We start from the raw sequence: 25,970 nt of genomic DNA, 5'->3' as shown, positions 1-25,970 counted from the left end.
AAATGGCTTTTAACCCAATTCAAAACAATAGGATAACATCCAGTGAAAAAGTTCTTTTATTATGAAAATTATGACTGATTGAGAGCATAGCATTTCAGCAAAAATAAAACATATATGTTAAACGTTTACTTTTATTTTTTTTTTAAATGGGAACCTATGTGATGATGGACAGCAGGTAGATGACTATTGCTTATTTTAAGCATCCCTCCCAATATGTTTCACTGTCTTTCAGCATTATCAGGGGGATAAGACACAAATGTGACTAGTTGAAAACATCAGGACATGCTATTTAGCTGTTATTATACACTTCATAGTATTCAATGTAAGAAAACAAGAGTCAAAAACAGGGAATGGATTTCCATTATAATTTACCTGTTACAAGAGAACAGTGCTGTTTCGTTTGTAGATTCTGTTACAATCTCCACCTTTTCCAGGAACCAGCCATTACCTGCTCAGCAAAATGATATGTAATTAAACTCATGTATTTGCCTAAAACATTCCTACTTCAAGGGGTTTTCTCAAGAACAAAAGTTCATTGTCATCAATAGATCTTTGAATAATAATAATTTCCACAATTGGATTTGATTAAATAAAATGCTCCTGTGCTGAGATAATCTTATAAATGTGCCCCTTGTTATGACCTGGTGGCCTAAGAGCAGCATGAGACGGACTCTGGAGAAGGTGGTACCTGTACTGACCGCAGACCCTGAACTTAACACCGCAACTAGAAGTAGCCGTGGAATGTACCTAGCACTCCCTAGACATCTCGACACAGCCGGAGGACTAATTACCCCTAGATAGGGTTGAGCGAAACGGGTCGATCATTTTCAAAAGTCGCCGACTTTTGGCTAAGTCGGCGTCTCATGAAACCCGATCCGACCCCTGTGCTTGTCGGCCATGCGGTACGCGACTTTCGCGCCAAAGTCGCGTTTCAATGACGCGTAAAGCGCCATTTCTCAGCCAATGTAGGTGAACGCAGAGTGTGGGCAGCGTGATGACATAGATCCTGGTCCCCACCATCTTAGAGAAGGGCATTGCAGTGATTGGCTTGCTGTCTGCGGCGTCACAGGGGCTATAAAGGGGCGTTCCCACCGACCGCCATCTTACTGCTGCTGATCTGAGCTTAGGGACAGGTTGCTGCCGCTTCGTCAGAAGCAGGGAGAGCGTTAGGCAGGGTCCACTAACCACCAAACCGCTTGTGCTGCAGCGATTTCCACTGTCCAACACCACCTTCGGTGTGCAGGGACTGTGGAAGCTATTTATTTTTTTTTTCCCCTCAGCGCTGTAGCTCATTGGGCTGCCCTAGAAGGCTCCGTGATAGCTGTATTGCTGTGTGTACGCCACTGTGGAAACCAACTGCTTTTTTCAAAGCACATATCCTCTTGTTCCTTCCTTTCTGCACAGCTATCTTTTTTGTTTGTCCACACTTTTTATTTAATTTGTGCATCAGTCCACTCCTATTGCTGCCTGCCATACCTGGCTTACATTACTGCAGGGAGATAGTAATTGTAGGACAGTTTTTTTGTTTTTTTTGTGGGAGATTAAGATTGGCATTTCTGCTACAGTGCCATCCCTGTGTGTGCCATCTCTCACTGAGTGGGCCATAGAAAGCCTATTTATTTTTTCCGTGATTTGTGTTCTAAATTCTACCTCAACACAAAAACACTACATCAATCAGTGGGAGAAAAATATTGGCCTCAGTCAGGGCTTGTGTGCCACTGCTGTGTGTGCTATCTCTCATTCAGTGGGCTATAGCAAGCCTATTTTTTTTTTTTTTTTTTTTTAATATTATTTGGTTTCTAAAGTCTCCCTGAAAAAAAAAAAAAACCTAAAAAAACAGTGGGAGAGTAATATTGCCCTTTCAGCTTGTGTGCCAGTCTTGACTCCTGGGTGTGCCACCTCTCTCCCTCTCATTCAGTGGGCCATAGAAAGCCTATTTATTTATTTTTTTTAATATTATTGGGTTTCTAAAGTCTCCCTTAAAAAACAAAAAATACATAAAAAAACAGTGGGAGAGTAATATTGCCCTTTCAGCTTGTGTGCCAGTCTTGACTCCTGGGTGTGCCACCTCTCTCCCTCTCATTCAGTGGGCCATAGAAAGCCTATTTATTTTTTTTTTAAAATATTATTGGGTTTCTAAAGTCTCCCTTAAAAAACAAAAAATACATAAAAAAACAGTGGGAGAGTAATATTGCCCTTTCAGCTTGTGTGCCAGTCTTGACTCCTGGGTGTGCCACCTCTCTCCCTCTCATTCAGTGGGCCATAGAAAGCCTATTTATTTTTTTTTTTAAATATTATTGGGTTTCTAAAGTCTCCCTTAAAAAACAAAAAATACATAAAAAAACAGTGGGAGAGTAATATTGCCCTTTCAGCTTGTGTGCCAGTCTTGACTCCTGGGTGTGCCACCTCTCTCCCTCTCATTCAGTGGGCCATAGAAAGGCTATTTATTTTTTTTTTTAAATATTATTGGGTTTCTAAAGTCTCCCTTAAAAAACAAAAAATACATAAAAAAACAGTGGGAGAGTAATATTGCCCTTTCAGCTTGTGTGCCAGTCTTGACTCCTGGGTGTGCCACCTCTCTCTCTCATTCAGTGGGCCATAGAAAGCATTTTTTTTTTTTTCCTTGATTTGTGTTCTAAAATCTACCTCAACACAAAAACACTACATCAATCAGTGGGAGAAAAATATTGGCCTCAGTCAGGGCTTGTGTGCCACTGCTGTGTGTGCTATCTCTCATTCAGTGGGCCATAGAAAGGCTATTTTTTTTTTGGTTTTTTTAATATTATTTGGTTTCTAAAGTCTCCCTGAAAAAAAAAAAAAAAACATACAAAAAACAGTGGGAGAGTAATATTGCCCTTTCAGCTTGTGTGCCAGTCTTGACTCCTGGGTGTGCCACCTCTCTCCCTTTCATTCAGTGGGCCATAGAAAGCCTATTTATTTATTTTTTTAAATATTATTGGGTTTCTAAAGTCTCCCTTAAAAAACAAAAAATACATAAAAAAACAGTGGGAGAGTAATATTGCCCTTTCAGCTTGTGTGCCAGTCTTGACTCCTGGGTGTGCCACCTCTCTCCCTTTCATTCAGTGGGCCATAGAAAGCCTATTTATTTATTTTTTTAAATATTATTGGGTTTCTAAAGTCTCCCTTAAAAAACAAAAAATACATAAAAAAACAGTGGGAGAGTAATATTGCCCTTTCAGCTTGTGTGCCAGTCTTGACTCCTGGGTGTGCCACCTCTCTCCCTCTCATTCAGTGGGCCATAGAAAGCCTATTTATTTTTTTTTAAAATATTATTGGGTTTCTAAAGTCTCCCTTAAAAAAAAAAAAAAACATAAAAAAACAGTGGGAGAGTAATATTGCCCTTTCAGCTTGTGTGCCAGGCTTGACTCCTGGGTGTGCCACCTCTCTCCCTCTCATTCAGTGGGCCATAGAAAGCCTATTTATTTATTTTTTTTAAATATTATTGGGTTTCTAAAGTCTCCCTTAAAAAACAAAAAATACATAAAAAAACAGTGGGAGAGTAATATTGCCCTTTCAGCTTGTGTGCCAGTCTTGACTCCTGGGTGTGCCACCTCTCTCTCTCATTCAGTGGGCCATAGAAAGCCTTTTTTTTTTTTTTTTTTTAAATATTATTTGGTTTCTAAAGTCTCCCTGAGAAAAAAAAAAAATAAATTAGGTGGGAGATTAATATTGACATTAGTGCTTGAGTGACAGTCCTGCGTGTGTGTCATCTCTGTGATTTTGTGCCACAGAAAACAGAGTGTGTAACATTGTGCCTGATTTTCCTTGTGGTCTCACCAACCTGTTAAGGGATATTGAAATCATACTGAAGTTATAGCTCACCGTGTAAGTTGTTTGACAGCAACAAATAAAGTTACTTTGGTTAAGATTTTAAAACAATGAGGAAGTCTGGTGCAAGAGGTCGTCGTGGGCGTTCATTGTCAGCTGGTAATGATGGTAGTGGTAGTGGAGCATCAGGTGGTCGTGGGGATAAAAATATTCCACCTAAGTCTGGAGCTGTGGAGCCAGTTTCGTCGTCAGGCTACACAAGGCCTCGAACGCTCTCTTTTCTGGGAGTAGGAAAACCGCTTTTAAAGGCGGAGCAGCAACAGCAAGTTTTGGCTTACATTGCAGACTCAGCCTCTAGCTCTTTTGCCTCCTCTTCCGAAACTGGTAAATGTAAAAGCAGCGCGTCGCTTGTGGATGTTCACGGTCAGGGACAAGTCGCTTCCTTGTCCTCCTCAGCAAAAACTACAACAAGAGAGAAGGATGCAGCAGGCGACACAACGGGTCACTCCATGGAGCTCTTTACACATACCGTCCCTGGCTTAGAAAGTGAAACATTTAACAGGCCATGCCCATTACAAGTATATTCTGACATGGAGTGCACTGATGCACAGCCACAGCCAGAGTACTATGCTGCTCCTTTGACTCAGACCACCACATTGCCCTCTCAGGGTACAGATCCACAATCAGACCCTGATGAGACTATGTTGCCCCGCCACGAACGCTATACCACCGACCGACACAGTGACACAGACGAAGTTGCACACGAGCTCGAAGAGGAGGTAATAGATGACCCAGTTATTGACCCCGATTGGCAGCCATTGGGGGAACAGGGTGCAGGCGGCAGTAGTTCAGAAGCGGAGGTGGAGGAGGGGCCGCAGCAGGCATCAACATCGCAACAGGTTCCATCTGCCGGGCCCGTATCTGGCCCAAAACGCGTGTCAAAGCCAAAACCTGTTGGAGCACAGCGTTGCCATCCGGTTAAAGCTCAGTCTGCAATCCCTGAAAAGGGATCCGAGTCTAGGAAGAGTGCAGTCTGGCATTTTTTTAAACAACATCCAACTGATCAGCGCAAAGTCATCTGTCAAAAATGTTCAACTAGCTTAAGCAGAGGTCAGAATCTGAAAAGTCTAAATACTAGTTGCATGCATAGACACTTAACCACCATGCATTTTCAAGCCTGGACTAACTACCAAACGTCCCTCAAGGTTGTAGCACCCTTGGCCAATGAAGCTAGTCAGCAACGCAACATCCCTTCCGTCACTGTAAGGCCACCATTTTCCGCACCACCGGCAGTATCTGTGCAGGTTTCTTTGCCAGCCAAAAGCAGTCAGGGTCAGGGAATCACCAGTTTTGTAGGAGGAAATATTGCATCTAGGGCACCGGCGGAAACAATACCGTCTCCAACCGTCTCTCAGTCTGCCATGTACACCGGCACACCCGAAAGTTCCACGATCTCCAGCTCTCCAGTCCAGCTCACCCTACATGAGACTCTGGTTAGAAAAAGGAAGTACTTATCCTCGCATCCGCGTACACAGTGTTTTAACGCCCACATAGCTAGACTAATCTCGTTAGAGATGATGCCCTACCGGTTAGTTGAAAGCGAAGCTTTCAAAGCCCTGATGGAGTACGCTGAACCACGATACGAGCTACCCAGTCGACACTTTTTTTCCAGAAAAGCCATCCCAGCCCTGCACCAGCATGTTAAACAGCGCATCGTCCATGCACTCAGGCAATCTGTGAGTACAAAGGTGCACCTGACTACAGATGCATGGACCAGTAGGCATGGCCAAGGACGTTATGTGTCCATCACGGCACACTGGGTGAATGTGGTGGATGCAGGGTCCACAGGCGACATCAATTTAGGGACAGTTGTGCCTAGCCCACGGTCTAGGAAACAGTTGGCTGTAGGCGTTCGCACCCCCTCCTCCTCCTCCTCCTCGTCCTCCTGCAGAAGCTACAGCTCTTCCACAGAACGCAGTCTGCCAACCACTCCATCGGCAGATGACACTGTTGCACACCAGTTGTCCCATTATGGGCCAGCTACTGCCAAGCGTCAGCAGGCTGTATTGGCTATGAAGTGCTTGGGCGACAACAGACACACTGCGGAAGTTCTGTCCGAGTTCTTGCAACAAGAAACACAGTCGTGGCTGGGCACAGTAGATCTTGAGGCAGGCAAGGTAGTGAGTGATAACGGAAGGAATTTCATGGCTGCCATCTCCCTTTCCCAACTGAAACACATTCCTTGCCTGGCTCACACCTTAAACCTGGTGGTGCAGTGCTTATTGAAAACTTATCCTGGGTTCTCCGACCTGCTCCTCAAAGTGCGTGCACTTTGCTCACATATCCGACGTTCGCCTGTACACGCCAGCCGTATGCAGACCTATCAGCGGTCTTTGAACCTTCCCCAGCATCGCCTAATCATAGACGTTGCAACAAGGTGGAACTCAACACTGCACATGCTTCAGAGACTGTGCGAACAGAGGCGTGCTGTTATTTATTTGTGGGAGGATACACGGGCAGGCAGTAGGATGGCAGACATGGAGTTGTCAGGTGTGCAGTGGTCTAAGATACAAGACATGTGTCAAGTCCTTCAGTGTTTTGAGGAATGCACACGGCTGGTTAGTGCAGACAACGCCGTAATAAGCATGAGCATCCCCCTAATGCGTCTGCTGATGCAAAGTTTGACGCACAAAAAGGAGCAGGCGTCTGCACCAGAGGAAGAGGAAAGCCTTGATGACAGTCAGCCATTGTCTGGTCAGGGCAGTGTACAGGACGAGGTAGCGGGCGAAGAGGAGGTGGAGGACGAGGAGGATGATGGGGATGAGTATATTTTTAATGCCGAACCTTTCCCGGGGGCACAGGAAATTGGTTGCGTGTCACGGCCGGGTTCTGGTTTTTTGAGGGACACAAGTGACGTAGATTTGCCTGCAACTGCCCCTCAACCAATCACAACCGGAGATTTGACAACTGGAACTTTGGCCCACATGGCGGATTATGCCTTACGTATCCTAAAAAGGGACACACGCATTACGAAAATGATGAACGATGACGATTACTGGTTGGCCTGCCTCCTTGATCCACGCTATAAAGGCAAATTGCAAAATATTATGCCACATGAGAACTTGGAACTAATATTAGCAACCAAACAATCAACTCTTGTTGACCGTTTGCTTCAGGCATTCCCAGCACACAGCGCACGTGATCGTTCTCACACGAGCTCCAGGGGGCAGCAGACTAGGAGTGTTAGGGGTGCACACATCAGAAGTGGCGTTGGACAGAGGGGTTTTCTGACCAGGTTGTGGAGTGATTTTGCTATGACCGCAGACAGGACAGGTACTGCTGCATCAATTGAAAGTGACAGGAGACAACATTTGTCCAGTATGGTTACTAACTATTTTTCATCCCTTATCGATGTTCTCCCTCAACCGTCATTCCCATTTGATTACTGGGCCTCCAAATTAGACACCTGGCCAGAATTGGCAGAATATGCATTGCAGGAGCTTGCTTGCCCGGCAGCAAGTGTCCTATCAGAAAGAGTATTCAGTGCTGCAGGTTCAATATTAACCGAAAAAAGGACTCGTCTGGCTACCCAAAATGTTGACGATCTAACATTCATTAAAATGAACCACAACTGGATTTCGAAATCTTTTGCCCCACCTTGCCCGGCCGACACCTAGCTTTCCTATGAAAAGCTCTTGCCTGTGAATTACTTTTCTAATGTCTAATTTGCTGCAGCTGATTGTACAGCATACGACATGTTTACACCTCCCTAAATGGCAAAACTCCCCACACGGGGCCGTGGTATCGCGACTTGGCGCAAGCACCCGTGAGACTGCTGTTTGTCTGAAGAGGTGGGTGTGCTCGCTTTTGGTTGACGGCATTGCTACTGGGTCCCTCATAGTACAATGTAGTGTCTCTGGCGGTGGTGGTGCGCACCCAACGTCAGACACACCGTTGTAACATGAGGGGCCCTGGGGCGGTCCCGCCGGCCTCAAGAGAGTTCCCCCCTACCCCAGCTCAAAATGTGCTCTACCACGTCCAAAATTATGTCGCACAGCTCCACCAATCTTTAGTCTATTCGCTGACATCATTCAATGTCTGGCACTGACAATACAAATTTGTAGACATCTATGATGCAACTTAAAGTAGTCTGTGTCTGTGTCCTATATTGGCACCATTAAATAGTTACTGCCAAATTACTATGTCAGAAACTCAGTAGATGAGCCCACCCCTGTACCTAAGTATGCCACCTTTTTTTTTGTTTTGGTTGTTTTGCGAGACATTAACATCTATTTATATTTTGGGAGTACTGGGACAGACACTCCTTGCACTACTCCTCCACTCACCACCAAGCTGCCTGTGTATCCATGTAACCGCTGTAAAGCTGCCATGAGCCTATTGTTTGTTATTTTAGGCCTTTGATAGCCTGTCTGCGGTCCCTACTTTAAATACTCCTCCACTGACCACCAAGCTGCCTGCCCGTGTATCCATGTAACCGCTGTAAAACTGCCATAAGCCTATTGTTTGTTATTTTAGGCCTTTGATAGCCTGTCTGCGGTCCCTACTTTAAATACTCCTCCACTGACCACCAAGCTGCCTGCCCGTGTATCCATGTAACCGCTGTAAAACTGCCATGAGCCTATTGTTTGTTATTTTAGGCCTTTGATAGCCTGTCTGCGGTCCCTACTTTAAATACTCCTCCACTCACCACCACCAAGCTGCCTGCCCGTGTATCCATGTAACCGCTGTAAAACTGCCATAAGCCTATTGTTTGTTATTTTAGGCCTTTGATAGCCTGTCTGCGGTCCCTACTTTAAATACTCCTCCACTGACCACCAAGCTGCCTGCCCGTGTATCCATGTAACCGCTGTAAAACTGCCATGAGCCTATTGTTTGTTATTTTAGGCCTTTGATAGCCTGTCTGCGGTCCCTACTTTAAATACTCCTCCACTGACCACCAAGCTGCCTGCCCGTGTATCCATGTAACCGCTGTAAAACTGCCATGAGCCTATTGTTTGTTATTTTAGGCCTTTGAAGCCTGTCTGCAGTCCCTCCTTCCACTAGTCCTCCACTGGCCAGACCACTGCTGCCCGTGTACCCCTGGAACCTATTATAAAGTGCCTACAGCCAGCCCATTTTCTTATGTTAGGCCTTTGAAGCCTGTCTGCGGTCCCTACTTTAAATACTCCTCCACTGACCACCAAGCTGCCTGCCCGTGTATCCATGTAACCGCTGTAAAACTGCCATGAGCCTATTGTTTGTTATGTTAGGCCTTTGATAGCCTGTCTGCGGTCCCTACTTTAAATACTCCTCCACTCACCACCAAGCTGCCTGCCCGTCTATCCATGTAACCGCTGTAAAACTGCCATGAGCCTATTGTTTGTTATTTTAGGCCTTTGAAGCCTGTCTGCGGTCCCTCCTTCCACTAGTCCTCCACTGACCAGACCACTGCTGCCCGTGTACCCCTGGAACCAATTATAAAGTGCCTACAGCCAGCCCATTTTTTTATGTTAGGCCTTTGAAGCCTGTCTGCGGTCCCTCCTTCCACTAGTCCTCCACTGGCCAGACCACTGCTGCCCGTGTACCCCTGGAACCAATTATAAAGTGCCTACAGCCAGCCCATTTTCTTATGTTAGGCCTTTGAAGCCTGTCTGCGGTCCCTACTTTAAATACTCCTCCACTGACCACCAAGCTGCCTGCCCGTGTATCCATGTAACCGCTGTAAAACTGCCATGAGCCTATTGTTTGTTATGTTAGGCCTTTGATAGCCTGTCTGCGGTCCCTACTTTAAATACTCCTCCACTCACCACCAAGCTGCCTGCCCGTCTATCCATGTAACCGCTGTAAAACTGCCATGAGCCTATTGTTTGTTATTTTAGGCCTTTGAAGCCTGTCTGCGGTCCCTCCTTCCACTAGTCCTCCACTGACCAGACCACTGCTGCCCGTGTACCCCTGGAACCAATTATAAAGTGCCTACAGCCAGCCCATTTTTTTATGTTAGGCCTTTGAAGCCTGTCTGCGGTCCCTCCTTCCACTAGTCCTCCACTGGCCAGACCACTGCTGCCCGTGTACCCCTGGAACCAATTATAAAGTGCCTACAGCCAGCCCATTTTCTTATGTTAGGCCTTTGAAGCCTGTCTGCGGTCCCTACTTTAAATACTCCTCCACTGACCACCAAGCTGCCTGCCCGTGTATCCATGTAACCGCTGTAAAACTGCCATGAGCCTATTGTTTGTTATGTTAGGCCTTTGATAGCCTGTCTGCGGTCCCTACTTTAAATACTCCTCCACTCACCACCAAGCTGCCTGCCCGTCTATCCATGTAACCGCTGTAAAACTGCCATGAGCCTATTGTTTGTTATTTTAGGCCTTTGAAGCCTGTCTGCGGTCCCTCCTTCCACTAGTCCTCCACTGACCAGACCACTGCTGCCCGTGTACCCCTGGAACCAATTATAAAGTGCCTACAGCCAGCCCATTTTTTTATGTTAGGCCTTTGAAGCCTGTCTGCGGTCCCTCCTTCCACTAGTCCTCCACTGGCCAGACCACTGCTGCCCGTGTACCCCTGGAACCAATTATAAAGTGCCTACAGCCAGCCCATTTTCTTATGTTAGGCCTTTGAAGCCTGTCTGCGGTCCCTACTTTAAATACTCCTCCACTGACCACCAAGCTGCCTGCCCGTGTATCCATGTAACCGCTGTAAAACTGCCATGAGCCTATTGTTTGTTATTTTAGGCCTTTGAAGCCTGTCTGCGGTCCCTCCTTCCACTAGTCCTCCACTGACCAGACCACTGCTGCCCGTGTACCCCTGGAACCAATTATAAAGTGCCTAAAGCCAGCCCATTTTTTTATGTTAGGCCTTTGAAGCCTGTCTGCGGTCCCTCCTTCCACTAGTCCTCCACTGGCCAGACCACTGCTGCCCGTGTACCCCTGGAACCAATTATAAAGTGCCTACAGCCAGCCCATTTTCTTATGTTAGGCCTTTGAAGCCTGTCTGCGGTCCCTACTTTAAATACTCCTCCACTGACCACCAAGCTGCCTGCCCGTGTATCCATGTAACCGCTGTAAAACTGCCATGAGCCTATTGTTTGTTATGTTAGGCCTTTGATAGCCTGTCTGCGGTCCCTACTTTAAATACTCCTCCACTCACCACCAAGCTGCCTGCCCGTCTATCCATGTAACCGCTGTAAAACTGCAATGAGCCTATTGTTTGTTATTTTAGGCCTTTGATAGCCTGTCTGCGGCCCCTACTTGCAATACTCCTCCACTGACCACAATGCTGCCTGGAGTGCCTGCCTGTGTATCCATGTAACCGATGTAAAACTGCCATGACTGCCTACTGTTTGTTATTTTAGGCCTTTGATAGCCTGTCTGCAGCCCCTACTTGCAATACTCCTCCACTGACCACACCAATGCTGCCCGTGTACCCCTGGAACCTATTTAAAAGTTCATAGAGCCTAGTTATATATTTTATTTACTATTAATAAGGCCATGATGGACTACGCTGTACCACGCTACAAGCTAACCAGTCGACACTTCTTTTGCGAGAAAAGCCATCCCAACCCTCCACCAGCATGTAGAAGACCGCATTGTCCATGCACTCTGGCAATCTGTGAGTACAAAGGTGCACCTGACAACAGACGCATGGACCTGTAGGCATGGCCACGGAAGATTACGTGTCCATTACGGCGCAATGGGTTAATGTGGTGGATGCATGGTCCACAGGGGACAGCCTACTAAGTCTGTCTGCAGTCCCAAATTCAAATTGTCCTCCACTGTCTAAATCGGAGCTTCCACCTTCTGGCTTTCGGCCTATAGTATCAGAAATTAAACTGCATTTGGCCTTCAACTTTGGTTAGGGCCTACTAACGGCTTCTGCCCCTGCCTGGTGTTGCCCTCAACTAAATAAAGCTGAGCTTCAACCTTCCGGCTCTCATTAAGTGGTTTTAAAAAAAAAAAATGGTGGTTAGGGCCTACTAACGGCTTCTGCCCCTGCCTGGTGTTGCCCTCAACTAAATAAAGCTGAGCTTCAACCTTCTGCTCCAAATTACCATTTTGAAAAATGCAATAGGCTTTTCCGGCCTACTAAAGGTGTCTGTCTGTGTGCCCCTGCCTGGTGTTGCCCTCAACTAAATAAAGCTGAGCTTCAACCTTCTGCTCCAAATTACCATTTTAAAAAATGCAATAATCTTTTCCGGCCTACTAAAGGTGTCTGTCTGTGTGCCCCTGCCTGGTGTTGCCCTCAACTAAATAAAGCTGAGCTTCAACCTTCTGCTCCAAATTACCATTTTGAAAAATGCAATAGGCTTTTCCGGCCTACTAAAGGTGTCTGTCTGTGTGCCCCTGCCTGGTGTTGTCCTCAACTAAATAAAGCTGAGCTTCAACCTTCTGCTCCAAATTACCATTTTAAAAAATGCAATAGGCTTTTCCGGCCTACTAAAGGTGTCTGTCTGTGTGCCCCTGCCTGGTGTTGCCCTCAACTAAATAAAGCTGAGCTTCAACCTTCTGCTCCAAATTACCATTTTGAAAAATGCAATAGGCTTTTCCGGCCTACTAAAGGTGTCTGTCTGTGTGCCCCTGCCTGGTGTTGTCCTCAACTAAATAAAGCTGAGCTTCAACCTTCTGCTCCAAATTACCATTTTAAAAAATGCAATAGGCTTTTCCGGCCTACTAAAGGTGTCTGTCTGTGTGCCCCTGCCTGGTGTTGCCCTCAACTAAATAAAGCTGAGCTTCAACCTTCTGCTCCAAATTACCATTTTGAAAAATGCAATAGGCTTTTCCGGCCTACTAAAGGTGTCTGTCTGTGTGCCCCTGCCTGGTGTTGTCCTCAACTAAATAAAGCTGAGCTTCAACCTTCCGGCTCTCATTAAGTGGTTTTAAAAAAAAAAAATGGTGGTTAGGGCCTACTAACGGCTTCTGCCCCTCCCTGGTGTTGTCCTCAACTAAATAAAGCTGAGCTTCAACCTTCTGCTCCAAATTACCATTTTAAAAAATGCAATAGGCTTTTCCGGCCTACTAAAGGTGTCTGTCTGTGTGCCCCTGCCTGGTGTTGTCCTCAACAAAATAAAGCTGAGCTTCAACCTTCCGGCTCTCATTAAGTGGTTTTAAAAAAAAAAATGGTGGTTAGGGCCTACTAACGGCTTCTGCCCCTCCCTGGTGTTGTCCTCAACTAAATAAAGCTGAGCTTCAACCTTCTGCTCCAAATTACCATTTTAAAAAATGCAATAGGCTTTTCCGGCCTACTAAAGGTGTCTGTCTGTGTGCCCCTGCCTGGTGTTGTCCTCAACTAAATAAAGCTGAGCTTCAACCTTCTGCTCCAAATTACCATTTTAAAAAATGCAATAGGCTTTTCCGGCCTACTAAAGGTGTCTGTCTGTGTGCCCCTGCCTGGTGTTGCCCTCAACTAAATAAAGCTGAGCTTCAACCTTCCGGCTCTCATTAAGTGGTTTAAAAAAAAAAAAAATGGTGGTTAGGGCCTACTAACGGCTTCTTCCCCCCCCTGGTGTTGTCCTCAACTAAATAAAGCTGAGCTTCAACCTTCTGCTCCAAATTACCATTTTAAAAAATGCAATAGGCTTTTCCGGCCTACTAAAGGTGTCTGTCTGTGTGCCCCTGCCTGGTGTTGTCCTCAACTAAATAAAGCTGAGCTTCAACCTTCCGGCTCTCATTAAGTGGTTTTAAAAAAAAAAAATGGTGGTTAGGGCCTACTAACGGCTTCTGCCCCTGCCTGGTGTTGCCCTCAACTAAATAAAGCTGAGCTTCAACCTTCTGCTCCAAATTACCATTTTGAAAAATGCAATAGGCTTTTCCGGCCTACTAAAGGTGTCTGTCTGTGTGCCCCTGCCTGGTGTTGTCCTCAACTAAATAAAGCTGAGCTTCAACCTTCTGCTCCAAATTACCATTTTAAAAAATGCAATAGGCTTTTCCGGCCTACTAAAGGTGTCTGTCTGTGTGCCCCTGCCTGGTGTTGCCCTCAACTAAATAAAGCTGAGCTTCAACCTTCTGCTCCAAATTACCATTTTGAAAAATGCAATAGGCTTTTCCGGCCTACTAAAGGTGTCTGTCTGTGTGCCCCTGCCTGGTGTTGTCCTCAACTAAATAAAGCTGAGCTTCAACCTTCCGGCTCTCATTAAGTGGTTTTAAAAAAAAAAAAATGGTGGTTAGGGCCTACTAACGGCTTCTGCCCCTCCCTGGTGTTGTCCTCAACTAAATAAAGCTGAGCTTCAACCTTCTGCTCCAAATTACCATTTTAAAAAATGCAATAGGCTTTTCCGGCCTACTAAAGGTGTCTGTCTGTGTGCCCCTGCCTGGTGTTGCCCTCAACTAAATAAAGCTGAGCTTCAACCTTCTGCTCCAAATTACCATTTTAAAAAATGCAATAGGCTTTTCCGGCCTACTAAAGGTGTCTGTCTGTGTGCCCCTGCCTGGTGTTGCCCTCAACTAAATAAAGCTGAGCTTCAACCTTCTGCTCCAAATTACCATTTTAAAAAATGCAATAGGCTTTTCCGGCCTACTAAAGGTGTCTGTCTGTGTGCCCCTGCCTGGTGTTGTCCTCAACTAAATAAAGCTGAGCTTCAACCTTCTGCTCCAAATTACCATTTTAAAAAATGCAATAGGCTTTTCCGGCCTACTAAAGGTGTCTGTCTGTGTGCCCCTGCCTGGTGTTGTCCTCAACTAAATAAAGCTGAGCTTCAACCTTCTGCTCCAAATTACCATTTTAAAAAATGCAATAGGCTTTTCCGGCCTACTAAAGGTGTCTGTCTGTGTGCCCCTGCCTGGTGTTGCCCTCAACTAAATAAAGCTGAGCTTCAACCTTCTGCTCCAAATTACCATTTTGAAAAATGCAATAGGCTTTTCCGGCCTACTAAAGGTGTCTGTCTGTGTGCCCCTGCCTGGTGTTGTCCTCAACTAAATAAAGCTGAGCTTCAACCTTCCGGCTCTCATTAAGTGGTTTTAAAAAAAAAAATGGTGGTTAGGGCCTACTAAAGGCTTCTGCCCCTCCCTGGTGTTGTCCTCAACTAAATAAAGCTGAGCTTCAACCTTCTGCTCCAAATTACCATTTTAAAAAATGCAATAGGCTTTTCCGGCCTACTAAAGGTGTCTGTCTGTGTGCCCCTGCCTGGTGTTGTCCTCAACTAAATAAAGCTGAGCTTCAACCTTCTGCTCCAAATTACCATTTTAAAAAATGCAATAGGCTTTTCCGGCCTACTAAAGGTGTCTGTCTGTGTGCCCCTGCCTGGTGTTGCCCTCAACTAAATAAAGCTGAGCTTCAACCTTCCGGCTCTCATTAAGTGGTTTAAAAAAAAAAAAAAGGTGGTTAGGGCCTACTAACGGCTTCTGCCCCTCCCTGGTGTTGTCCTCAACTAAATAAAGCTGAGCTTCAACCTTCTGCTCCAAATTACCATTTTAAAAAATGCAATAGGCTTTTCCGGCCTACTAAAGGTGTCTGTCTGTGTGCCCCTGCCTGGTGTTGTCCTCAACTAAATAAAGCTGAGCTTCAACCTTCCGGCTCTCATTAAGTGGTTTTAAAAAAAAAAAATGGTGGTTAGGGCCTACTAACGGCTTCTGCCCCTGCCTGGTGTTGCCCTCAACTAAATAAAGCTGAGCTTCAACCTTCTGCTCCAAATTACCATTTTGAAAAATGCAATAGGCTTTTCCGGCCTACTAAAGGTGTCTGTCTGTGTGCCCCTGCCTGTTGTTGTTCTCAACTAAATAAAGCTGAGCTTCAACCTTCTGCTCCAAATTACCATTTTAAAAAATGCAATAGGCTTTTCCGGCCTACTAAAGGTGTCTGTCTGTGTGCCCCTGCCTGGTGTTGCCCTCAACTAAATAAAGCTGAGCTTCAACCTTCTGCTCCAAATTACCATTTTGAAAAATGCAATAGGCTTTTCCGGCCTACTAAAGGTGTCTGTCTGTGTGCCCCTGCCTGGTGTTGTCCTCAACTAAATAAAGCTGAGCTTCAACCTTCTGCTCCAAATTACCATTTTAAAAAATGCAATAGGCTTTTCCGGCCTACTAAAGGTGTCTGTCTGTGTGCCCCTGCCTGGTGTTGCCCTCAACTAAATAAAGCTGAGCTTCAACCTTCTGCTCCAAATTACCATTTTGAAAAATGCAATAGGCTTTTCCGGCCTACTAAAGGTGTCTGTCTGTGTGCCCCTGCCTGGTGTTGTCCTCAACTAAATAAAGCTGAGCTTCAACCTTCCGGCTCTCATTAAGTGGTTTTAAAAAAAAAAATGGTGGTTAGGGCCTACTAACGGCTTCTGCCCCTCCCTGGTGTTGTCCTCAAATAAATAAAGCTGAGCTTCAACCTTCTGCTCCAAATTACCATTTTAAAAAATGCAATAGGCTTTTCCGGCCTACTAAAGGTGTCTGTCTGTGTGCCCCTGCCTGGTGTTGTCCTCAACTAAATAAAGCTGAGCTTCAACCTTCTGCTCCAAATTACCATTTTAAAAAATGCAATAGGCTTTTCCGGCCTACTAAAGGTGTCTGCCCCTCCCTGGTGTTGTCCTCAACTGAACAAAGCTGAGCTTCCACATTCTGGCTTTCGCCCTATACTATCAGATATTAAACTCCATTTGGCCTACTAGTGTGGTTAGGCCCTTGAAACAGTGTCTGCTGCTCTTGGGTTTGCTACTCCACTGAACAAAGCAATGCCGCCTGTTTAGTCCTGTTACCAATTTTGAACTGCATGTAGCCTACTTTATTCTTTGGCCCTATATCTGTTTCCTCCTCATCCTGCCCATTGCCCAGCCACTGCTAAATGAGTCTGCTGGTACATTGACCTAGACCACTACATTCCCCTTGTACTCTACACAGCCAGAATCTGTCCCTGCTGAAAGTAAGGTTCCCCTTCCCGCATGTTATACCACCTTACACAGGGACAAAGAGGAAGGTGCAGATGAAAGTGCAGGTTCCTTCATCAGGTGGGGGGGCATACTCGTTGGCGACGTCACTGGCACAGGGCCCCTCAGAGTACGCAAAAGTGTCGCTGCTGGTGGGAGGCGCCCCCGCCATGCAAACACACCGCCGTACTTTGAGGGGCCCTGTGCCAGTGGCAATGCGAACGAGTGGGCCCCCCCCTGCTTGCTCAGGATCACAGCACTTGCAACTTTTAAATACTTACCTTTCCCTGCAACACCGCCGTGACGTAGTCCGCATTTCCTGGGCCCACGAAAAACTTGAGCCAGCCCTACTCCCCCCACAACTTTCCCCCAATTCCCTATGCCCAACTATTATTATACAGTTAATTAAGATTGGCAAGCTTCAGAAACAAGAATGGATGTTTTTGGCATTAAAATGGGCACTGTAGGTGTTTTCCTGGCCTCCACTCACTGCCGACTATGCTTCCCCATTGACTTGCATTGGGTTTCGTGTTTCGGTCGATCCCCGACTTTTAGCGATAATCGGCCGACTGCACTCGACTCGACTCTGGACAAAATCGGGTTTCCCAAAACCCTACTCGATCTTAAAAAAATGAAAGTCGCTCAACCCTACCCCTAGAGATAGAAAAGGGAAAACTATCTTGCCTCAGGGAAAATCCCCAAAGGATAGACAGCCCCCCACAAATATTGACTGTGAGAGGAGAGGGAAAAAACATACACAGACTGAAATCAGAATTTAGCAAAGGAGGCCACTTCTAGCTAAATAGAAAGGATAGGACAGAGTACTATGCGGTCAGTATTAAAACACTAGAAAATATCCACCACAGAAAATACAAAATCTCCACAGCTAACTAAAGATATGGAGGGTATATCTGCATCTCCAGAGATACCAGCTTGGCTAAACAAATCCTTATACAGACCAAGCTGGACAAGACAAAAACATGGAAAAGAACTGAACAATAAGGCCACAGCATGTGGACAGCAAAAATCAAGGCCAGAACTTATCTTTGTTGAAATGAACAGCAAAGCAGGAGAGACCAGGCAGGGATGTGAATCCTCCAGGAACAATGGACAACTGGCACTGACTAAAGGGTCAAGCAAGACTAAATAGCCCAGTCAGAATTGCAAAAAGTGAACACACCTGATAAATGCTGCGATTCAGAAACAGCAGTGCTACCACTTATAACCACCGGAGGGAGCCCAAGAGCAGAATTCACAACAGCCCCTGCTGTGTACTGTGTAATGGCCGTATCTGACCGTGCAGTGACATCGTCTGATCATATCACAGCTCCTTGGCTAGGGAGGCGGGGTGGAGAAAAAAGTATACAGATATTTTAGCATGGGATCACAAATTATTCTTTCTTTGAAGTAAAACATTGTTTAAAAAAAACAGTGAAATGTTTTACCTCACAAAAAGAAACAGCTGTGATCTCATGCTGTAATGTATGTATACTCTTTTGCTCCCCCCCCTTACCCAGGAGGTGTATGATCAGACCATGTTCCTGTACGGTCAGACACAGCCATTACACAGTACACAGCAGGGCACATATATAAGATTATCTCAGCAGAGGACCATTATATTTAAACACATCCAATTGTGGAAATTATTATTATTCAAAGGTCTATTAATTAAAGTGAACTTTTGTTTGTGAGAAAACCACTTTAAATGAAAGTTACAAGCTAATTGATAAAATGTCCTTCATTGGAATCTTATAAAGTATGTACAAATGGATTTTTTCCGAGTGGGTCATCTTCAAAAATTGCCTGAAAATAGCTTAACAATACTTGAAAGGTCCTTCTTATGAATTTCTATTGTGAAACCAGTTTATGGTCCATATATTCTGGGTTTTGAGCATTTTATTTTCGCTTTAGGTTTGTATAGTGCATGTCACTTTGTAGAATTAGCTCCTCCAAAGACTTAAGAAACTCTGCAACACCACTTCTTCAGTAAAAAGGACTTCAAGAAACGAAAAACTCTTCAAAAATACTCCCTATAATATGAGTGTTTCCTGATGTAATTTCCACTTGAAAACTCAGGTTTTTAATGCCTCAGAAAAACTTCCTGAGCACATACTGCACACTAAGTCTTTTTGCTGTTATTTTTGGTGTGGAAATTGAACAGAAACCCCCTAGTTTTTGAGGAGTTTTGCATTCATTTAAGAAAGTTTTGGGGAGTTGCCGGTCGGAAAATTTTTAGGTCGTGTGCATACATGGAGTTTTGTTGAGTTTTTTACATCAGTATCTGTAAACCAATAACAGGAGTGGGTGATAAATCCAGAAGTGGTGACGTGTTTCTATTATATTTTTCCTCTTACTGTTCTACTTCTGGTTTTGGCTTACAAATACTGAGGTAAAAAAACTCAACAAATACTCAATATGTTCCCGTGGAATTAAAAAAACTCAGTGTGCACATACTGATACATCTGGCAATCATAAAACAGAAACTTTCTGGTAGAAACAGTTTTAGGAAGCTCGCCATCTTTGAGGAATAAGCACTCAGTTTTTTGGAGAAGACACTGAGAGGAAATTCTCCAAGTCCTCCTCAAAAATGCAAAACTCAAGAACTTGGACTATCTGCTCATTTTCCATTATAAACTGTTAGCAAAAGGACTCATTGTGCGCAAACTCTTAGGTTGTTTTTGGAGAAAGTTTCCTAAAGCTTTTGAAGAGTTTCTAAAGCATTTTTTGCAGATCTTTGATTGGTCATTGTCTACTATGTAGCATATTCCATCAGATGCTTCAAAGAAGTGACATCCACTTTCTTTTTCCCCCACCACATGTTTTTGAAAACTTGCAGCACATAAAAGTTGCCCAAAATACTGAACTTCTAAACACCAAGTTGATTTCCCTTAGAAATGAATAGTGAAATTCTTTTAAGCGTTTCTGAGTAGGGTTGAGCGACTTTTGCTTTTTTAGGATCGAGTCGGGTCACGTGAAACCCGACTGTCTCGAAAGTCAGATCGTGTGAAATCGGCCGATTATTGTGAAAAGTCGGGGGCCAACCGAAACACGAAACCCAATGCAGGTCAATGGTGATATCTCTCTCTCTCTCTCTCTCCTCCGTCCCTGCAAAGTTTGTGTTTCACTGTGCAAATCGCTATATCCCAAACGTTAAGATGGCGTTTTTACCCCCTGTGATGCCACACAAAGCAAGCCGGAACCTATGTCATCACGCTGCCCACACTTCTTCATTGGCTGAAAAAATGGCGGGGAAAGCGTCATATGAAACGCGACTTTGGCGCGAAGATCGCCGACCGCATGGCCGATCCCACAGTGGGATCGGGTCGGGTTTCATGAAACCCGACTTTGCTGAAAGTCGGCGACTTTTGAAAATGTCCGATCCGTTTCGCTCAACCCTATTCCTGAGCCCTTCTTCTGGAGCGATCTTTCTCAAAAACCAGTGTGAACTTACCCTTAAATTAATATTTTAAGCGATGACCACAATACAACTGTATTAAAATGTATAATGTTACATTTTAGAAACTAAATGTGAATTTGCAAATATTTTAATGCACAAATAATACATCTAAAGTAAATGAGTATCCCGTACTGAAAGTTAATACAAAGAATAGCAATAACAAAAACAATCAAATATCTATAGAAGTATTCTTTTTCCTAGTATTTATGTGTTGTATAACTTTGTGCTATTTTGTTGATTAACAGAATGAACAGGTATTCGATTATTTCTTGCAATGCTTTGTTTGATTTCAGTTAATTTTCTCTCCCAGTAAATAGCTTTGCTCGCTTCGCTTCTTTCAACTGGCTGCGCCTGAGGATCTCTACCTTAAAGCTTATTAGTAAAATGATTTCCCTTCTCATCTCGCCCGTTTGTCCAGGATTCGCTGGAGTCTCTGAATGTGCAGTTCACCTTTTGTGACACTGAGCATTAATAATGTAGGAAGTTTCAATGAGTTCTATCCTTTTCTGGCAGACGATGAGTTCACATTAGGTTATTCCGCCATTCATGGAATACTTCTCTTTAGATTTTTACATTTCTACCAATCTGTATTTACTGCAGGATAAGAAAAGAATGTTTTCTGTTTCTTCTGTTAAAACCCTCTATCCTTTATTAAGCCTCACGCAACATGAAAAACATCAAAAATGCATGTACAATCATTGACGCATTTCTGATGATGCACTTTTTTTTACTCAGAACTGTTTTAGAGACTGTTGTTTCTATTGATATACTTAGGTGCCAATTCATAGTTTGAGTTTTTTTCCTTTTTTTGCATTATGATATTAGTTGCCATTTTGTATAACATTCATCAAAATGGTGCATGCGATTTTTGAATTTCGTGGGCTTTTTCCTGTCTCGTACTAATTTTGCAACTATTGGCTCTGAAATTAGTAGTTAAAAAAAAAGTAATAAGGCCATAGACAGAGTTGGTTTGCAAAGTATTCCAAGTTAAGATGGTATAATTCAGTCAGCGTTGTGGCCGAGTACAATCCAGAATTATCAGATGGCTGTGAAATTATTTATTATTGTTCCAAAGTAGCACACTTAAAGCGTTACCAAACCAGAAAGGTCTCTTCGTCAGGATTAAATAAACCAATATACTAAAGAGGTAGTGACCACAAGGATGATGGGTCAGCCAAATGCCAAATTGGAGTAATGCTACTGGAATGACAGGAGGAATAGTGGCCACTTGTGCTTGCAGAGCTTTGGTCTGAAATGCTAAAGAAAATGGATAGATTCTGATGAATCATTAAGGAAATAACTTTATTGGGCTGGTTAGAGTGGCCAGTATAGGGCAATAAAGTATTTTTAATCCATAAGAGACAGATAGTGTTAGAGGTAAATGGCATTTTAAGATGCTTACGGAAATCTAGAAGAGTCTAAAGGGATCAAAAGGCATTTCTGCTGTGCTACATGGATAAATACCTATTCATCTTGTTGATGTTACTGACCCCAATGGGAAAGGAGAAGAAGACTTAGATGATTGTCATTGGAGATGTGTTATACTGTTGCTCATGTATTATGATACTATCAAAGTATATAAGGTTTGAAAATTCACTGCGGTATGTGATGTAAAGAAGAAGGATACTGTTTCTAATCAAATAAGAATTGTATTATTGAAGTAATTGATTAATTTGATTAAAATTGCATTACGAAAACAATAAAAAAAATGGTTTCACACACAACAGACAGCTACAAATGCAGTTTGTGATGCAGGAGTGGAATGGAAAATGTACCATAAGGGCTTACAGTTGTTTTTTTGCTGCAAGGTATGCTTAGAGTCATTTTTGCACTGAGAGGTGAAATTCCTTTTCAGCTTCATCTTTTTAGCAGAGGCCTGAAGGTTTTAATGCAAAATTGACTGATATTTGGAACTGTCCAATTTGACAAAAGTCACAGTTTTAGCTGTCGAGAAACAGCCCCAAAGCTAATACTGCTTCCACCATGCTTCACTGAGGGTATGTGATGTTTTTGTGATCCATGGTGTTGGCTTTCTCACAAGCATACCTTTTGTTTTGTGACCAAAAAATCTCATCAAATGAGAACACATTTTCCAACATACTTTTAGCAGACTTGATGTAGACTTTGAAGAAACACAGCTGGGCTTGTATGTTTTTTATTTTAGCAAAATGATTCAGTTTTTCCACTCTCTCCCACAGGCCAGAAATATGAAGAGTACGGGAGATTGTTGTCACATGCAGTACACAATAAAGACTTGCCAGAAATTCCTGTAGCTCCTTTAATGTTGCTGAAGGCCTTTTAACAGCCTTCTGAACCAATTTTCCCCTTGTCTTTTAATCAAGTTTTGAGGGACGTCCAGTTCTAGGTAATGTCACTGATGTGACAAATTTGGTCCCATTCTTAATGAAGGCTTTCACAGTATTCCATAGTAAAACTAATGCCTTGGTAATTTTTTGTACCCTTCTCCTGACTGATAACTTTCAACAATGATACCTCTTTGCGGTGTTGCAAGCTGTTTATGCACCATGGCTTTTGCTGTCAAATGCAACTAAATAAATGTCAGGAAAATCCTACTAGTGAAGCTATTTGGAATCACTGTAAATGATGGCAGCTGTGTACTTACTAATATTTAATATGAGTTTAAATGTGATTGGCTAATTCTGAACAAAACCACATTTCCATTTATATGAGGGTGTTCACACACTTAAGCAACCACATTATTTTAGTTTTGTGATTTGTATTCCCCACCTTCAATTGATTTCAGTTTCTTTCTCATGGGAATTGTACAGATTATGAGTACCATTCAAGATGGAGAAAGTGCTGAAGTAATTCTTCTTGATATGATTTTTGTGACATGACAAAAATCTGGTAGACTTTTTGCATCCACTGTATACACTTACACAGCTCTGCTAAGCACACATTATGTACAGTTGTGCTCAAAAGTTTATATACCCTGACAGAATTTTTGCTTTCTTGGCCTTTTTTCAAACCCATTTGTGTCAACTTCTGTGCATGTTGTCAGGCCAAAATCACCAGGGTATGTGAACTTTTGATCAGGCTCAATTGGATATTTTGGGTTATCATTATGATTTGAAACAAGAAAACACAGTAGTTTGACAATAAATGGCTTCACCCAACCACTAACCATGAGTGGAGATAAAGTTTTGGTGTTATCATTCATTCTCTGAAAAAAGGCCAAGAAAGCAAACATTCTGCCGGAGTATGTAAACTTTTGAGCACAACGGTATATCTGTGTGTATGTATGGTACATGTGTGTGTATATACAGTATATTTGCGTGTGTATCTGTGTGTATATGTATGGTATACAGTGCTGAACAAAAGTATTTAGCCAATCACCAATTGTGCGAGTTCTCCCACTTAAAAAGATGAGAGATGCCTGTAATTGACATCATAGGTAGGCCACAACTATGAGAGTCAAAATGAGAAAACAAATCCAGAAAATCACCTTGTCTGATTTGGCAAGATTTATTTTGCAAATTATGATGGAAAATAAGAATTTGGTCACCTAAAAACATGCAAGATTTCTGGCTCTCACAGACCTGTAGCTTCTTCTTTAAGAGGCTCCTCTGTCCTCCACTCACTACCTGTAGTAATGACACCTGTTAGAACTTGTTATCAGTATAAAAGACACCTGTCCACAACCTCAAACAGTCACACTCCAAACTCCACTATAGTGAAGACCAAAGAGCTGTCGAAGGACACCAGAAACAAAATTGTAGCCCTGCACCAATGTTGGAAGGCTGAATCTGCAATAGGCAATGAAATTAACTGTGGGAGCAATAATAAGAATCTGGAAGACATACAAGACCATTAATAATCTCCCTCGATCTGGGGCTCCACGCAAGTTCTCACCCCGTGGGGTCAAAATGATCACAAGAACGGTGAGAAAAAATTCCAGAACCACATGGGAGGACCTAGTGAATGACCTGCATAGAGCTTGGAACACCGTAGCAAAGGCTACCATCAATAACACACTACGCCGCCAGGGACTCAGATCCTGCAGTGCCAGACGTGTCTCCCTGCTTAACGTAGGCTTGTCTGAAGTTTGCTAGAGAGCATTTGGATTATCCAGAAGAGTATTTGGAGAATGTCATATGGTCTGATGAAACCAGAATAGAACTGTTTGGTAGAAACAAAACTCGTCATGTTTCAAGGAGACAGAATGCCGAGTTGTATCCAAAGAACACCATACCTATTGTGAAGATTGGGAGTGGCAACATCATGCTTTGGGGCTGTTTCTCTGCAGAGGGACCGGAAAGACTGATCCGTGTACATGAAAGAATGAATGGGGCCATGTATTGTGAGATTTTGAGTGCAAACCTCCTTCCATCAGCAAGGGCATTGAAGATAAAGCGTGGATTTGTCTTTCACCATGATAATGATCCTAAGCACACCGCCAGGGCAATGAAGGAGTAGCTTCGTAAGAAGCATATGAAGGTCCTGGAGTGGCCTAGCCAGTGTCCAGCTCTCAACCCCATAGAAAACCTTTGGAGGGAGTTGAAATTCCGTGTTGCCCAGCGACAAACCCAAAACATCACTTCTCTAGAGGAGATCTGCATGGAGGAATGGGCCAACATACCACCAACAGTGTGTGCCAACCTTGTGAAGACTTACAGAAAACGTTTGACCACTGTCATTGCCAACAAAGGATATATAACAAAATATTGAGATGAACTTTTGTTAATGACCAAATACTTATTCTCCACCATAATTTGCAAAATAAATCTTGCCAAATCAGACAAGGTGATTTTCTGGATTTGTTTTCTCATTTTGACTCTCATAGTTGTGGTCTACCTATGATGTCAATTACAGGTCTCTCTCATCTTTTTAAGTGGGAGAACTTGCACAATTGGTGGCTGACTAAATACTTTTTTTCCCACTATATATGGAAAGAGGTGGAGATAAGCAGCTAACTGCTGTATAAATATCAATGGGAAAGAGGTGGCTGGGATGTTAGGACTCTCCTGGAATATAACTACTTAGCATACTTGGCCAGGAACTGGTAGCCGAACGCCATGGAAGGAAGCTGTACACTATATAAAATAAAAGCTTTCACATTTCAGGAAAATGACAGGAGATAGAAAAAGAAAGTCAATTGCAAACTTGCTTAATTTCATGCTGTTTAACTAACTAAAGGGATTTACTAACATGAAAATACCTGTTTAATATATGTTTAAATTTAACCAATTAAACCATTATATATTAATGATTTATACTACTTCACTTATATGTCTATTCCTTGTTTGTCTGACATAAGATTTCACAATACAAAATGCATAGATCCAAAACCAGATATGGCTGGTGTACTAACTTTGAAAATGCATATGAAAATAACCGACTAAAAACTATTATTCACTCAGTCTGATACTGATTTTTAATGGAAGTGCAACAGCATAATCAGGAATACAAGATCTGTTTAATAATTTGTCTAGTTTGTATTGTGAACAGATCCTCTTTGAATGAACCTGGCAGTGCACAAGTATCTCAACATGGGATGCAAGTGCTGCAAAATAGCTTAAACATAGTTTGTAATTACAACAGTTGATTAGACAATCCATTGTAACTTATAACTTTTGCTTGCATACTATATTCAAATACATAAAGTCCAAGACAAAAACTTGGATACACTTGTTTATGCAACGGTTTTCCTTACTTTTATTAGAATATGCAGGTTGCAGATTCTGACTGAAAGCAGCAAAATCAGGAACATATATGGAAACAAGGAGGTTAGAAACACGTGTGACACAAGCCAGAATAAATTCCTCAAATTAATCCGCTTTTACTCTGATGAAAAGGTTATTCCTTCTTGGCATTCTCCAATGCATATGTATGGCAAAAATTCATTTCTGAAGCTCTGGAGATCGA

The 25,970-nt window shown here is 43.3% G+C and overlaps 1 protein-coding gene across 1 annotated transcript in view; it reads right to left on the bottom strand.

Annotated features, from left to right (window-relative positions):
• The window catches only part of RP1 (RP1 axonemal microtubule associated), a 729,254-nt gene that overhangs the window by 5,086 nt on the left and 698,198 nt on the right, over positions 1–25,970 (bottom strand). The window contains exon 58 of the mRNA XM_077271713.1: positions 373–448. Coding sequence (XP_077127828.1) covers positions 373–448 — 76 coding nt within the window. The remainder of the gene's footprint in view (positions 1–372; positions 449–25,970) is intronic.

Source organism: Ranitomeya variabilis, chromosome 6 (assembly GCF_051348905.1).
Source record: "Ranitomeya variabilis isolate aRanVar5 chromosome 6, aRanVar5.hap1, whole genome shotgun sequence".
NCBI lineage: Eukaryota > Metazoa > Chordata > Amphibia > Anura > Dendrobatidae > Ranitomeya > Ranitomeya variabilis.
The sequence above is the reverse complement of the archived record's forward strand: the minus strand, read 5'-3'. Positions and strand labels throughout refer to the sequence as shown.